Raw genomic sequence first — 16,644 nt, forward strand, 5'->3', positions numbered from 1 at the left:
ATGAGGATTCAGTTAGAAAAGTAATGGTTTGATCATCAGTAATTGAAATTGTCATAGCGTTGTTGAGCAGATTTAATAAATAAACCAGCCCCCAGGAGTATCTTGGTTAGAAAGGAATATCAGGAGGGTGACAGTGACTTAAGAACCCAAGGCAAAGAGGGTTGCCAGGATATCAGACACTTAACCAGTGCAGCCAGTGTGACCACAGAGAAATCTAAGGCTGCCTGGTAGAGGAGTGAGCCATGGCTGGGAGTCTGGAAAGGGACTTTCTTGGTGGCTATATAAACCACATTCGTCTCAGGGCTTCATTTTCCCTAAGTATAAGCTAGGTTTGACTGGAAGGTCTCTAAGGCCCTTTCAGCTCTGACCAGAAAAGCTGTCCATTCCCCCTTGTCTCTAGGGTGCAAGGCCTCCCTGCAGAACTGTGAGACCACGTCCTCCACAATACAGCTTGCTCTGCGTGTCTGAACATCCCCTTTGCACGTTCACCCTGACCTGCTAAGCAACAAGTTTGGCTCTGGCTTGAATCAGTGCTCTCACAATGTGTTTTCTTTTGCAGCAACAGCGGCACCTAGACCTCCTGACGATAACCAGCCCTGGTGAGTAGGTGTGGCCATTCTGCTTGGGCTTTTCCCTTCTTTCCCGGAGTGATGCCTGGTTGTCTATCCAAATGCAATTCCTGCCCTCCTCCTTTGGCTTCCTGAATGAACAGCAGAATTCTTGTGTCATGAATGATCCTTCTCCCCCATCCTCTACCCCACAGGCAGTTTCTTTTCTCTTCCCCAGCTCTGTGCTGCCTTGTCTTGACTCTGCAGATGGCAGGGTTGATACTATGATGTTGCTGCATATTCCAGGGCCAGGTTCTCCCCAGATCACTCAGTGGATCCAAGGGTCAAGGAAGTGCCGTGGTCTCCTGAGAAATAAGTTTTAAAATCATGGGGAATGGGGAAACTGCCTGGTAGATGGCATGGAATGAAGGGAGGACAGTTAATGAGGAAAGGCCAGTCTGGGGAAGTGACCAGGTTTGGTCTCCTGTGACTCTTGTCACTCACCTTTAGGAAGGACAAGTCCCACAACAAAGCTATGGCCCTGGGATTTAAAGCTCCTTTCCTTCCCCTCGGTCTGGCATATAGCCCAGAGAAAAGTTGAGCAGTTTAGTTTTACCAGAAGGTATTTTATTTCAATTTGGGAACTTGAGGCAAAACTGGCCAACAAGAGATGCTGTTCTCCTTGGAATCCAAGGAGATGATGGTGCCAGCAGTGAGCATTCAAGAGTGGGTATGGTGGTCCATCTTCGTTCATTGGTGATGTTCTAAATATTTAATGGCCCCGGTGGCCCTCTACTGTGCTGGGCATTAACACTTTGTTTACCGGACTGTGGGGAGATGGCATCCTGAGGAAGGGACTGGTGTGGGGGAGTTGTCACAAGGCAGGGTTGGGGAGCTCTAGGAGTGGCTAACTACCAATAAATATGGAGGTATTTCAGTATTTTAGTAACCAATATAGCTGTGCCATGTCATCCTGCCTACCACCCAGCCTGTTGCTGTGTCCAGGGCCAATTGGCTCACAAGGAGATTGAGAAATTGTCCTCTGCAAGCACTATCTTAGCACAAAGGCCGGTTATCTGTCTATGTAACTGAGATACAAGACAATGACTGCAAATGTAATTTGGATCCACCCAGTTCAGGTGGCCTTACTACATTTCCACCTGATAGATCTCTTTGAACTTGGGACTTCAGAAGAACAAAGATGAACTGGTTTGAAAATGTTCAATCTAACCCATAGAATGAACTGTGTTTAACAAGTATATAATTAACATATATAGAAATTCCAAATCATGGGCTAATATAATTAGAATGGCTCAGTTGTGTGACCTACCAATCCCTTCCCACTAAGGTGTTGTTAAGTGATTATCTTTGTCCCGTCCGGTTAGTTGCTTTCCTTCATGATTGTTTTCTGTTCTGCTCCACAAATGCTGGCCCAGATTGCCTGCTTTCACATCCCAGTCTCATCTGGTCACACCCTGATATGATGCTGACATATGAATTGGAGAGGTTTCTTGATCTGTCTTCAGTTGCTTTAGAAGGAGACTTTTAGACTCTGTTAACTGCGTTTCTTTTGCACCAGCTCTTTCCGTTCCTAATTGCTACTGCACAAATTCAAGCAGAATAGTTGTGACTCTCAGTGCACTCTTTTTGGGCAAACTGTTAAGCACTGCCAGAGTTTGGAATGGTTTAAATTCTCCCTACTTTTAGATGAGAAAAGACTATTTTCTGGGTCAAAGCTTCTCAAAAGTCATGTTGCGTCACACGAGTATACAGTACTGCAAGTAGGCTACATTTGTGTGATATTGTAAGATATACACTTGTGATATATTGATCCACTCATCTCTCAGGGGTACAGGTAGGTCCCAGGAAAGCTGAGCCTCCAAGGTGGTAGCCTCTACTCCAGTGTACCAAATATTATCATGTGTGTCATGACTTGGAAAGGTTAGGAAAGACCATTAGGCTATGTATTACCTGAACAACTCAAGTCCATGTCAAAATCACTTGCCTCTACTGTTACTAACTGTCTCTCACTTTCAAAGTCATCTCCATTCCCCACCTCACCAGAAGCTGCTACGGCTAGCAAGGGGCATGCTACTTCTCTGGGGATGCCAGTGGGAGGTACTAGCTTGTTTGCACTCGTCACCAGACCATCCTCAACACAGAACTGCTGTCTGATGCTGCCACTCCTCATCAGCTAGGAGCCTTCAGAAATGCTGGCTGGGAATTTGGAAGCTTTAAAAATCTGTGTTATCTTCTTAAACTCTTATTTTGTTCATCGTGAAAAATTTTTAATTCACAGAAAAGAGTAGAGATAAAATGAAGAGTCATTTATTGCCCCCCTCACCACCAAACAGCTTGGCTTTATCATATCAACATTGTGCCATATATGCTACAGAGTCCCCTATTAAAAAAATTATAGATCTAGTTGAGACTTTTCTGTACTCCTAGCTGATTGCCTCTCTCTCCCTTCACTCTATAGGTAACCACTGTAATAAATTCAATGATTTTCTATATATATCCAAAAATATGACTGGTATAACTGGTATTGTTTTACAAATTCCTATAAGTGATATCACACTATAAACGTCATACTGAACTTTTCCCTTACTTATTATACTGTAGAGATTCATTCATGTGAATACATGTAGCTCTGGTTCAATCGTTTTAACTTCAATATAGTATTCCACTTATGATTACATCACAATTTCTTTTTCCATTTTATTGATCGTAATTTAGGTTATTTCCAGTTTTTTTTCAATTTTAAATAATACTGCTTGGAGCATTTTGTGCATAAGTATGAGAATTTATCTAGAGCATATAACTAGGAGAGGAATTACTGATTGCATGCATCTTCAAATTTACTGTGTAATGGCCAGTTGTTTTCTAAAGTAGTTGAACAAATTTATTCTTCAAAGTATAAGAACAGCAAAGTATAATAGTTCCCATTTCTCTGAATCCTCCACACTTGGAATCATCAGACATAAATTTTTACCAGTCATCATGATAAATGTAAAATGTTATCCCATTGTTTTCATAATATGTGTTTCCCTGATTACTGGTGGGGTTTAATATCTTTTCATATGTTTATTGACCACTTTACTTTCTTCTGTGAACTGACTTTTCATATCATTTGTCAATTTTCTCTTGGGTTGTTTCTTTTTATTGATTTTTAATTCTTTGTTATTCTGCATGTTGATACTTTCTTTGTCACTTAACATGAATTGCAAATATCTTACCCCAGATGATGGCTTGTGTTTTTTGATTTATGATATATTTTGATTTATGGAAGGTTTTTTTTTTTTTTGGTGTAGTTGAATGTATGAATATTGCTTTATGAGCTTTGCTTTTATGACTTATTTAAGAAATCCTTCCCTACCTGAATATCATATTCTCCTGTATTCTAAAAATTGTCAAGTTTTATATCACATTTGGGTATTTATCTCATTTAGGACTGATCATTGTGTATGATATGAGCTGGGGATTTAATTTGTTGTTTACATATGGATAACCCATTATCTCAGTATCATTCAACAACTAGTTCATTCTTTCTTCCACTTATTAGCAATTACACATGATGATGATGATGATGATGATGATGATGATGAAGAGCCAATTGACTTTTCCTACACAGCTTATAAATTTTTGTGTTCTCCTGTTTATTGCGTCTCAAGATTTTCCTGTTACCTTATTAAAGTAGATCCCTTAATAGCTGTTTTAGTGAGAGTCCATGAGAAACGATCTTAATCTATATATGTTCTTATTTTGACTTATCTTTGGGATGATAGTTTGGCTAGGTATAAATTCTAGCTTGAGGAGGACTTCCCTTCATTCTTTGAACTTTTTTTTTTTTCATTTTTTTCTGATATCCACAGTTGCTAATAAGAAGTCTGCCATTATTTGTTTATGGTAACTTATCTTTTCTTGGGTAGGTTTAAAGATTTTTCTTTTGATCTTCATGCTCTGCTTTTTCATTTTTATGTGTCTCGATGTGAATTTATTTCTGTTTACCCTGCTTGGTACTCTGAGTAGTCTTTCTACCTGAGAATCTATGTCTTTCTTTAATTCTGAGAAATTACTGGCAAATTATCCCTTCAAAGATTGCTTTTTCTTCATTCCCTTAATTCTCTTCTTCAATAATTTCTATTAGAAGAATGTTGGATTCTCTCAAGTGGCCCTCCATGATTCTTTACTAATTTTTCATGATTTTTAGCATTTTATTTTACTGCACTGATTCTGAGTTCCCCACAAGTAACTTGAATTCATAAATTCACTTTTTGACCATATCTAGTCTGGATTATTTTCCTGTCTTTTTCAATATTTCAGTGATTATTTTTAATTTCCAAGATTTCTAATTTTGTTCATATCTACCTGCTCTTGTTTTATTTCTTCCTGTTCTGTTTCATAATTTCTTATTCTGTTTTAACATTTTCATTTGTTTCTTCGAACATCTTCAATATGCTTATTTTAAAATCTTTGTTCTATAAAGTAAGTTTCATCTGGAGTGAATTCAAGTTATAACTGTTGATTTTGTTTAGTATCATTTTTAGCATTTAATTTCTTCATGTGTTTCGAAATTTTACTTTGTAATATCACTTTGAGAAGGAAGTTTTCTGTTACTCTCTCTCCCCAGCCCTGACCACCACCACCACCCCTCCCCACCCCCCTGCAAACTCCCACTATGCTCACATATCCCTGTATGGTGGATTTTACAGTTGACTCTACCCATATTTTCAGTATAGGCCCTGGTAAATATTGGGGATATGGAGAACCAGTGACAAAAAGTCAGCAGGATAGTATAACATTGCTTTTGTTTCCTTTGTCTATATTCCTTGCCTCTCTAGGCCTACAGCACACAGCAGCTCTCTCCCAGAAAGTTCTGCAGCAGTCTTTTTTTTTCTAGACTTCTTTCATAACAGGGAAGCCCCATCCTAGATCCTTGTTCTAAGCAGAAGACCTTGTCTCTGATCCTCATCTCCTATAGAGCACTTTTAGGAAGCTCATAGGAGTCCAACTTTCAGCTGCTACTGCCTGCTGCTATATCCAGATCTCAACAAGCAAGTAGCCTCAGGAGCATGTATCCTTTTGCATTTCTGTACTTTTCAGCTTCATGGAGATATGTCTCTTGCAGTGGAGCCCAACTATATATTTTCATTTCTTTTTTCATATATTATTCAATATTACTATTTGATGGGAATGAATGGGCTTATTGAAGCATGAACTTATTTAGTCATTTGGCCCAGAAGTCCAGCTATAGTTTTTTTCTTACTTTTTGGAAAGTTTATTCTCCTATAACCTCTTCAACAGAAGGGAGGCAGTATGAGGAAATATTTTTCTCCTATCCAAGTGAGACTTTTATCACAAGATTGATGAAAGAGACTGTTATTTTTGGGGACTTCCTTGGTGGTCCAGTGGGTAAGACTCCGCGCTCACAATGCAGGGGGCCCAGGTTTGATCCCTGGTTGGGGAACTAGATCCCGCGTGCATCCCTCAACTAAGAGTCTGCATGCCGTGGCTAAGAATCCGCATGCCACAACTAAGAAGTCTGCATGCCACAACTAAAGATCCCGCATACTGCAATGAAGAACCCTCATGCTGCGACTGAGACCCAGCGCAGCCAAAATAAATAATAAATAAATAAATATTTTTTAAAAAGAGAGAGTTACTTTTTGCACGTGTATATACAAATATATATGTAATTTTAAAAATAAAATTATAATGATCCTATATAAACTATATAGGAAGATAAGGTGAACATTTTTTCAATATTATTAAATATTCTCAGAGGGACTTCTATATAGCTGAAAGCATTCTATATTAAATTTATCTATTATTGTATATTAAATTGTCCCTGATGATTTAATTATAAATAATACCACAGTGAACATTCTGGTATAAAGATTTTTGTGTGCATCTTTAATTATTTCTTTAGGAAAAATTCCTAGAATGAGAATTACTAAGAAAAGTTATACATAGTTCACTAATCATGACAGACTAAGTTAAACCAAAGTAATAATGACATCAAGATTACAGAGACTTAAAAAATAAAGGTTTATTTTTTACTTTTGGTACATGTCTCTCATGGATTGGAGTCGGTTCTGCTCTACTTCATCTTTACTCTGGCACCCAGGCTGACCAAGCATCCTTTATTTGGAACATTGCTCTATGTCTTAGTTTAGGTTCCCTAAGAAGCAGAACTTGAGACAAAGATTTTAATGCAAGTAGTTTATTTGGGAGGTGATCCCAGAGACCTTGGCAGGAGGTGGGGAAGTGATACAAGAAAATGAAGAAAGCTAAGAAAGTTTCGTTATCAAGCAAGCTACCACTGACGGCAAGTGGAATTTAATCCTACAGGGAAACCCTGGAAGTCAGTGTGGAAAATAAGCCTCAGAGTTATCCCTTAGGGGCAAAGGAATGGGAGTGAGGGTGGGGGTGTTAATTCCCTGACGCTTCCAATCTGCTCAGTGTATGGACATAGCAATTCCAGTGGCCCAAGAAAGCCCTCAGGAGAGGTTTGCAGATGTTGGCAATTGGAAAGTATTCAATATGTGCAGAAATAATAAGTGCCAGGAGAATATGTGAGGTTGCAGAAAAGTGAAAAGTGCTGACAGCACCTGCCATATGGGTAGTCATGGCAGAGGGAAAAGGGAGAGATGGTGAGCCATGTACCTTCTCTTAAAAATTTTTAGAAGGGGTCACTTTTGCCCAGATTTCCTATATCAAAGCAAGTCATATGACCACTTCTAATTCAACAAGGTAGAGATGCAGAATCTCCCTACAGGGAAGGGCACTGCATTGAGAAGAGCTAGAATATTTGGCAATGATGAGTATACCTTTTCACACTTCTAGAAAGATTTTATGTTCCCACCATCAAGTTAAAAGTGCTGGTCATAGCTTTAAAAAAAGAAAAATAACACCTTTATTGAGATAGAATTCATATTCAGTAAAATTCATCCTTTAAAGTACATCATTTAGTGGTTTTCAGTACATTCACAGAATTGTACAATCATAACCACTAATTCCAGAACATTATTATTACTCCCAAAAGGAACTGTACCCATTCGCAGTCACCCCCCATTTTTGCCTTCCCCTAGGTCCTGGCAACCACTAATTTACTTTCTATCTCTATGGATTTGCCTACTCTAGACATCTCATATCGATGGAATTGTACAGTATGTGGCCTTTTGTGACTGGATTTTTTTCACTTAGCATAATGTTTTCAAGGTTCATCCATATTGTAGCATGTATCAGTACTTCATTCCTTTTTATTGCCAAATAATATTCCATTGTATGGATATATCACAACTTGCTTACCCATTCATCTAGTGATGAACATTCCAGTTGTTTACATTTTTGGCTACTGTAAATAATGCTGCCATAGACATTTGTGAGCAAGTAAAAACTATGTTTTTCATTCTCTTGGACATATACTTAGGAATGGAATGGCTGGATCATTTGGTAAATGTTAAGGTAAACATTTTGAGAAACTGCCAAACTGTTTTCTAAAGTAGCTGTGCCATTTTGCATTCTCATCAGCGATGTAAGATGTTTCTAATTTCTCTGCATCCTCTCTTATTATCGATCTTTTGATTATAGTCATCCTAGTGGGTGTAAAGTGGTATCTCACAGTAGTTTTGGTTTGCATTTTCCTAAAGACTTATGATGTTGAACATATTTTCACGTGCTTGTTGGCCATTTGTATATCTTCTTTGGAGAAATGTTTAGTCAAGTTATTTTCCCTTACTCATTTAAATTAGGTTATATTTTGTCTTTTTACTGTTGAGTGGTAAGAGTTTTTAAATGTATACTCTGAGTACAGATACATGATTTGCAAATATGTTTTCCTGTTCTGTGGGTTGTCTTTTCACTTGCTTGATGTCCTTTAAACCCAAAAAATTTTTTATTTTGATGAAAGTTCAATTTATCTATTTTGTTGCTTTTGTTGCTTATACTTTTGGTATCATATCCAAGAAAACATTGCTTAATGTCACAAAGATATACTCCTATGAGTTAATTTTTATATGATATAAGACTCCAATTGGTCTCTTTTGCATGTGATTGTCCAGTTTTGCTAGCACCATTTGTTTAAAAAAAACCTGTTCTTTCCCCTGTTGATTTATCTTGGCACCCTTGTCAAATGGTCATTAACTTTTTGATGGTACAGACTAAAAGGACAGCATTTAGGAAGTATCTAAATGTTGGCACCCAGTGCCAGAACTGTGTTAGGCCCTCTACATGTATTTTTCATATAATTCTCCCCACTGTCCCATAAGGCAGGCATCATCTTTCCTGACTTGCAGATGAGAAAGGAAGGTGCTGCTCGATTAGAATTGCCCACATAAATACAGTTAATAAGTGAGTGATGGAGTCAGGATTCAAATACAGATCTGTCTGATCCTAAATCCTTTACCTTTTCTACTGCTACATATAAATATTACTTCATGTGTGATATTGGCCCACAGAGTCTTCTTTCTCAGACAGAATTAAAGCTGACCTACTTTGCTGGTGATAAGGAAAGCATGAAATGTTGGGGACATCATAGTCATGGGGCTTTTCCACTAACTAGGCTGCATTCTGAAGAGACAATTGATTTCCTTAAAATATCACAGAAACTTCCAGAAAAAAATCACAGCTAGATTTGTTCCTGATGGCAAATATCCACACAAAAAAATTTATCCCCTGTTAACCTTGTTAAAACAATACCTATGTTAAATGGTGACTGAACCTGCTGACCATTACCTGACACCTTTGGGCTTTGTCTCCAGTTAAAGTCCCCCATGATGTACGTGTAGCCCCTCTGAAGACTAAAGGAACAAGAGAGGCCAAACTAGCCATTATTCCTGCTTCATCGCCATTTTTAGAGCCAGCAAAGCCTATGGAGCCAGTCCAGAGGGGCCAGGACAAGATGTGAAGCCAAGCCAGGGTACTCCCGACCTCACGGCCAGAAAGTTAGCAGCACAGTGAATACACACAGAGAGGATGGTTCAAAAAATGCATGCACATCATTAAAACAACTTTAAAGAGCTCTTTAAAGGAGATAAACAAATTACTCCTAGTCCCACAGCCTTAGCACAATAAAAAACCTAATTCTATTTATACATTTTTCCCTTTCAGTTCTTGTCTATATGCAGAAACATATTTACATAATTGCAATCACAGTAAGTTTTTATGTACATCTTTTTTCACTTAACATTATTTCATAAACAATCTTCATGTTGCTATGTAGTTTGCATATTTACCATCTTTTTATAATAACTTTCTCTATTAAAAAATTGTACATGCCCATAGTACAAATTTTGAAAAACACAGATAAGTTAAAAAGATGAAATATCAGTTATCTCCCAAAGGCAATCACTGTTTAATATTTTAATACATTTACTTCTTTGCCTTTTTTTCCTATGCATGTATAATTTTGTTTTACATAGTTGAGATCATATAGAATATAAAATTTTATCCTGACTTTTCACTTAATATTACAACAGAAATATTTTCCCATGCCAATGATGTTGGATATTTAAATTGATTTTAGTTTTTCCATTTTATGAATAATTTATCAACCTTTGTGTATATAGCTGTGTCTACATTTTAGGTTATTGTCTTAAGATAAATTACTAGGGATGGGATTGCTAGATCCATGAGCATTTTATGAGCATTTTAAAGGCACACTTATTCTTAAAAGCTCTACTCTCTTCCATCTTTTAAATGTAGCCTGGTTTACAAAAATACATGTCTTATTGTTGTGCATTTGTGTTATTTCCAGATGTTTTTCTCTTATAAATGACTCTACCATAAAATTATTTGTGAGAAAAGCTTTTACTTCTTTTGCATAAGTTTTTTATCTGGCTATTTTAAAAGTAGAATTGCTGGGCCAAAGAGCATTAATATGTTTAAGGAATTATTAAGTCTTACTGCCAACTCATTTTCCAGAAAGGTTGTATCAGTTTACATTCCCACTTGCAGCCAGAGAACAGGAACTAGGCTTAACGGATACGGAGCAGAATGCCAGCCTTACCTGGGAGTCAACTTTCAACAGTAGTCAAAGTGTGGAACCAGGTAGACCTGGGTTCCAATCTTGATTCTCCCACTTCTTGGCTCCAAGCTCTTAAGAAAATTATTTAACTACTTTGTGGCTTAGTTTTTCATTAAAAATGGATGGTTACACCTACTTTACAGGAATGAAATGAAGATTAAGTGAGGTAATCATGGCAGTAAAGCCCCTAGCATATTATTAATATTAGCATGAAAATGCTATACACACTAGAGGCCAGAACAGCTTTATTGATCAAACTAGACCTTTATAATGGGGTTTGCGAGAAAGAGGAAAGCTTATCTGGCCTTAGCTGGGAGGACATTTGTTCTTTTGGTTCTCATTGGTTCAGGGACTAGAGCACTAAACCCACAGGCTAAAGGTCTACAACAGTGTTAGGCTGTCTCTGCACTGCTAAAATGTATGTAGGCAAGTGTGATACACCCTGGCCTGAAGCAGTGCAATTACAATCACCCCAGTCTAGCCAGGAGATAGAATAAGAGATTAGTAATTTATACATATGAGTTGTCATTTCTTTCATGGGGATGGCAGGGAAGGGGAGTACTGATTTTCTCTCATTAGTCATTTTATTAGGTGTCCATGGGAGCACTGTACTTTAAAGTCCTTCCCAAAGAAGTAACCATTATTTTTATTTATTTATTATTATTATTTTACATTTTCAAAGAAGTTTTGGAGAAATTACCAAAACATTTTGATACCAAGGATAATTGTTATTTCTCTCTTTTCTCTCATTCTCTCTCTCTTTTTCTAACCTGTATGTGGCGGGGTGGGGGGCGAGAACATTTTTTAAATTGTATTTATTTATTTATTTTTACATATACATGTATCTATTCTTTTTCAAATTCTTTTAGGTTGTTACAGAATATTGATCAGAGTTCCCTGTGCTATACAGTAGGTTCTTGTTGGTTATCCATTTTAATTTTTAAAAATATTTTACTGCTGTTTACTGTATTTTTATTTATTTATTTGTGTTTTAAATTTTTGTCCGCACCGTGCGCGGCACGTGGGATCTTAGTTCCCCGACAAGGGATCGAACCCACACCCACTGTATTGGAAGGTGGACTCTTAACCACTGGACCACTGAGGAAGTCCCTGGTTATCCATTTTAAATATAGCAGTGTGGGGCTTCCCTGGTGGTGCAGTGGTTGAGAATCCACCTGCCGATGCAGGAGACACGGGTTCGTGCCCTGGTCCGGGAAGATCCCACATGTTGCGGAGTGGCTGGGCCCGTGAGCCATGGCCACTGAGCCTGTGTGTCTGGAGCCTGTGCTCCGCAACAGGAGAGGCCACAACAGTGAGAGGCCCGCATACCACAAAAAATAAAATAAAATAAAATAAAAATTAATATAGCAGTGTGTACCTGTCAATCCCAAACTCCCTAACTATCCCTCCCGTCCCCACACTTCCCCCAGGTAGCCATAAATTCATTCTCTGAGTCTTTGAGTCTGTTTCTGTTTTGTAAATAAGTTCATTTGTATCATTTTTTTTAGATTTCACATGTAAGCGATATCATACGATATTTCTCTTTCTCTGTATGACTTCCTTCACTCAGTGTGACAATCTCTCGGTCCATCCATGTTGCTGCAAATGGTATTATTTCATTATTTTTAATGGCTGAGTAATATTCCATTGTATATATGTACCACATCTTCTTTATCCGTTCTTCTGTCAATGGACATTTAGGTTGCTTCCATGTCTTGGCTATTGTAAACAGCGCTGAAATGAACATTGGGATGCATGTATCCTTTCGGACCATGTATTTCTCTGGGTATATGCCCAGGAGTGGGATTACGGGATCAAGTGGTAGTTCCATTTTTAGTTTCTTAAGGAACCTCCATACTGTTCTCCATAGTGGCTGCACCAATTATCTTCCAGTGTGTGGTGAGAACTTTTAAGATCTACTCTCCTAGCAACTGTCAAGTGTGCAGTATGGTATTGTTAACTATAGTCACCATGTTGTACATTAGATGTCCAGAACTTATTCATCTTATAACTGGAAGTGTGAACCCTTTGATCACCATCACCTATATCCTCCACCCTCTAGCCCCTAACAACCACTAATCTACTCCCTGTTTCTATGAGTTTGGTGTTTTAGATCCCACATATGAAATCCTACAGTATTTGTCTTTCTCTGTCTGACTTATTTCACTGAGTGTAATGCCATGAAGTCTCATCTGTGTTGTCAGAAATGGCAGGATTTCACACTTTTATGGCTGAAATATATGTATATTGCATTTTGAACACTTAGATTGTTTCCACATTTTGGCTATTGTAAATAATGCTACAATGAACATGTGGATGCAGATAGATTTTTGAGACAGTGATTTCATTTCCTTTAGATATATAACCAGAAGTGGGATTGCTGGACCATATGGTAGTTCTGCTTTTAAAGTTTTGAGGAACTTCTATACTGTTTTTCAGAGTGACTGTACCAATTTACATTTCCACCAACAGTACACAAATCCTTGCCAGCACTTATAATCTCTTTTTGATAATAGGTGATACCTATTATTCTAACAAATGTAAGGTGATACCTCACTGTGGGTTTTTTTTTTTTTTTTTTTTTTTTTGCGGTACGCGGGCCTCTCACCACTGCGGCCTCTCCCGCTGTGGAGCACAGGCTCCAGACGTGCAGGCTCAGCGGCCATGGCTCACGGTCCCAGCCACTCTGCGGCACATGGGATCCTCCTGGACCGGGGCACAAACCCGCATCCCCCGCATTGGCAGGTGGACTCTCAACCACTGCGCCACCAGGGAAGCCCCCATCACTGTGGTTTTGATTTACATTTCCCTGATGATAAGTGATGTTGAACAACTTTTCCTGTACCTTGGCCATATGTGTGTCTTTTTGGAAAAATGGCTGTTCAGGTCCTCTGCCCATTTTAACTCACTTTTTTTTGTTGTTTTGTTTGTTTGGTTTTTGTTGTTGTTTGTTTTTGCTATTAAGTTGTATGAGTCCTTTCTTATATATTTTGAATATTAACCCTTTATCAGATATATGGTTTGCAAATATTTTCTACCATTCCATAGGTTGTCCTTTCATTTTGTTGATCATTCCTTTTGCTGTGCAGAAACTTTGTAATTTGACACAGTCTCATTTGTTTATCTTTGTTTTGTTGCTTGTGCTTTTGGTGTCATAATCAAAAAGATCATTGCCAAGACCAATGTCAAAGAGATTTTCCCCTATGTTTTCTTCTGGGACTTCTACAGTTTCAGATCTTACATTTAAGTCCTTAATCCATTTCAAGTTAATTTTTGTGAGTAATGTAAGATAGGAGTTCAATTTCACTCTTTTACAAATGCATATGAATATCCACTTTTACCAACACCATTTATTGATTAGACTATCTTTTCTACATTGTGTATTCCTGGATCCCTTGTCAAATATTAGTTGACTCTATATGCATGGGTTTATTTCTGAGCTCTTGATTCTCTTCCATTGGTCTATGTGTGACTAATAGTGACTATGGAGATTGAAGTATTTTATGCTAGTACCATACTATTTTGATTACTATAGCTCTGTAGTAGATTTTGACATCAGGAAGTGTGATGCCTCCAGCTTTCTTCTTTCTCAAGATTGCTTTTTTGGTTCCTACAAATTTTAGGACCGTTTTTCCTATAAAAAATACAAATTGGAATTTTGATAGGGATTGCATTGAATCTGTAGGTGGCTTTGGATACTATGGACATTTGAAAAATATTAATTCTTCCAATCCATGAACATGGGATATATTTCCATTTATTCGTATCTTCTTCGATTACTTTCATCAATGTCTTAAAGTTTTCAGCATAAAGATCTCTCATCTCCTTAGTTAAATTTATGCCCAGTTAGCTGCACCACCAGAGGGAAGACAGCAGAAGCAAGAAGAACTACAATCCTGCAGCGTGCGGAAAAAAATCCACATTCACAGAAAGACAGACAAGATGAAAAGGCAGAAGGCTATGTACCAGATGAAGGAACAAGATAAAACCCCGGAAAAACAACCAAATAAAGTGGAGATAGGCAACCTTCCAGAAAAAGAATTCAGAATAATGAAAATGAAGATGATCCAGGACCTCGGAAAAAGAATGGAGGCAAATATCGAGAAGATGCAAGAAATGTTTAACAAAGACCTAGAAGAATTAAAGAACAAACAAACAGAGATGAAGATGAACAATACATTAACTGGAATGAAAAATACACTAGAAGGAATCAATAGCAGAATAACTGAGGCAGAAGAACGGATAAGTGACCTGGAAGACAGAATGGTGGAATTCACTGCTGTGGAACAGAATAAAGAAAAAAAGAATGAAAAGAAATGAAGACAGACTAAGAGACCTCTGGGACAACATTAAATGTAACAACATTCGCATCATAGGGGACCCAGAAGGACACAGAGAGAGAAAGGACCTGAGAAAATATTTGAGGAGATTATAGTCAAAAACTTCCCTAACATGGGAAAGGAAATAGCCACCCAAGTCCAGGAAGCACAGAGAGTCCCATATGGATAAACCCAAGGAGAAACATGCCGAGACACATAGTAATCAGATTGGCAAAAATTAAAGACAAAGAAAAATTATTGAAAGCAGCAAGGGAAAAATGACAAATAACATACAAGGGAACTCCAATACAGTTAACAGTTGATTTCTCAGCAGAAACTCTACAAGCCAGAAGGGAGTGTTAGGACATATTTAAAGTGATGAAAGGGAACAACCTACAACCAATATTACTCTACACAGCAAGGATCTCATTCAGATTCAATGGAGAAATCAAAAGCTTCACAGACAAGCAAAAGCTAAGAGGATTCAGCACCACCAAACCAGCTCTACAACAAATGCCAAAGGACCTTCTCTAAGTGGGAAACACAAGAGGAGAAAAGGACCTACAAAAACAAACCCGAAACAATTAAGAAAATTGTCATAGGAACATACATATCAATAATTACCTTAAACGTGAATGGATTAAATGCTCCAACCAAAAGACACAGGCTCACTGAATGGATACAACAACAAGACCCATATATATGCTGTCTACAAGAGACCCACTTCAGACCTAGGGACACATACAGACTGAAAATGAGGGGATGGAAAAAGATATTCCATGCAAATGGAAATCAAAAGAAAGCTGGAGTAGCAGTACTCATATCAGATAAAATAGACTTTAAAATAAAGAATGTTACAAGAGACAAGGATGGACACTAAATAATGATCAAGGGATCGATCCAAGAAGAAGAGATGACAATTATAAATATATATGCCCCCAATATAGGAGCGCCTCAATACATAAGGCAACTGCTAACAGCTATAAAAGAGGAAATTGACAGTAACACAATAATAGTGGGGGACTTTAACACCTCACTTATACCAATGGACAGATCATCCAAACAGAAAATTACTAAGGAAACACAAGCTTTAAATGACACAATAGACCAGATAGATTTATTTGATATTCATAGGACATTCCATCCAAAAACAGCAGATTACACTTTCTTCTCAAGTGAGCACGGAACATTCTCCAGGATAGATCACATCTTGGGTCACAAATCAAGCCTCAGTAAATGTAAGAAACTGGAAATCATATCAAGTATATTTTCTGACCACAATGCTTTGAGATTAGAAATTAATTACAGGGAAAAAAATGTAGAAAACACAAACACATAGAGGCTAAACAATACATTACTAAATAAACAAGAGATCACTGAAGAAATCAAAGAACAAAAGAAAAAATACCTAGAGACAAATGACAATGAAAATGCAATGATCCAAAACCTATGGGATGCAGCAAAAGCAGTTCTAAGAGGGAAGTTTATAGCAATACAGCCTACCTCCAGAAACAAGAAAAATAAATCTTAAATAAACAATCTAACCTTACACCTAAAGGAACTAGTGAAATAAGAACAAACAAAACCCAAAGTTAGTAGAAGGAAAGAAATCATAAAGATCAGAGCAGAATCAACTCTATGCCAATAAAATGGGCAACCTGGAAGAAATGGACAATACTTAGAAAGGTATAACCTTCCAAGACTGAACCAGTAAGAAATAGAAAATATGAACAGACCAATCACAAGTAAT

General features: G+C 37.6%; 1 protein-coding gene across 1 annotated transcript in view; it reads left to right on the top strand.

Moving 5' to 3' along the window:
• The window catches only part of AGBL4 (AGBL carboxypeptidase 4), an 807,237-nt gene that overhangs the window by 459,332 nt on the left and 331,261 nt on the right, over positions 1-16,644 (top strand). The window contains exon 5 of the mRNA XM_028488196.1: positions 560-599. Within this exon, the coding sequence (XP_028343997.1) occupies positions 560-599 (40 nt within the window). The remainder of the gene's footprint in view (positions 1-559; positions 600-16,644) is intronic.

This window comes from Physeter macrocephalus, chromosome 4 (assembly GCF_002837175.3).
Source record: "Physeter macrocephalus isolate SW-GA chromosome 4, ASM283717v5, whole genome shotgun sequence".
In the NCBI taxonomy this organism is placed as follows: domain Eukaryota; kingdom Metazoa; phylum Chordata; class Mammalia; order Artiodactyla; family Physeteridae; genus Physeter; species Physeter macrocephalus.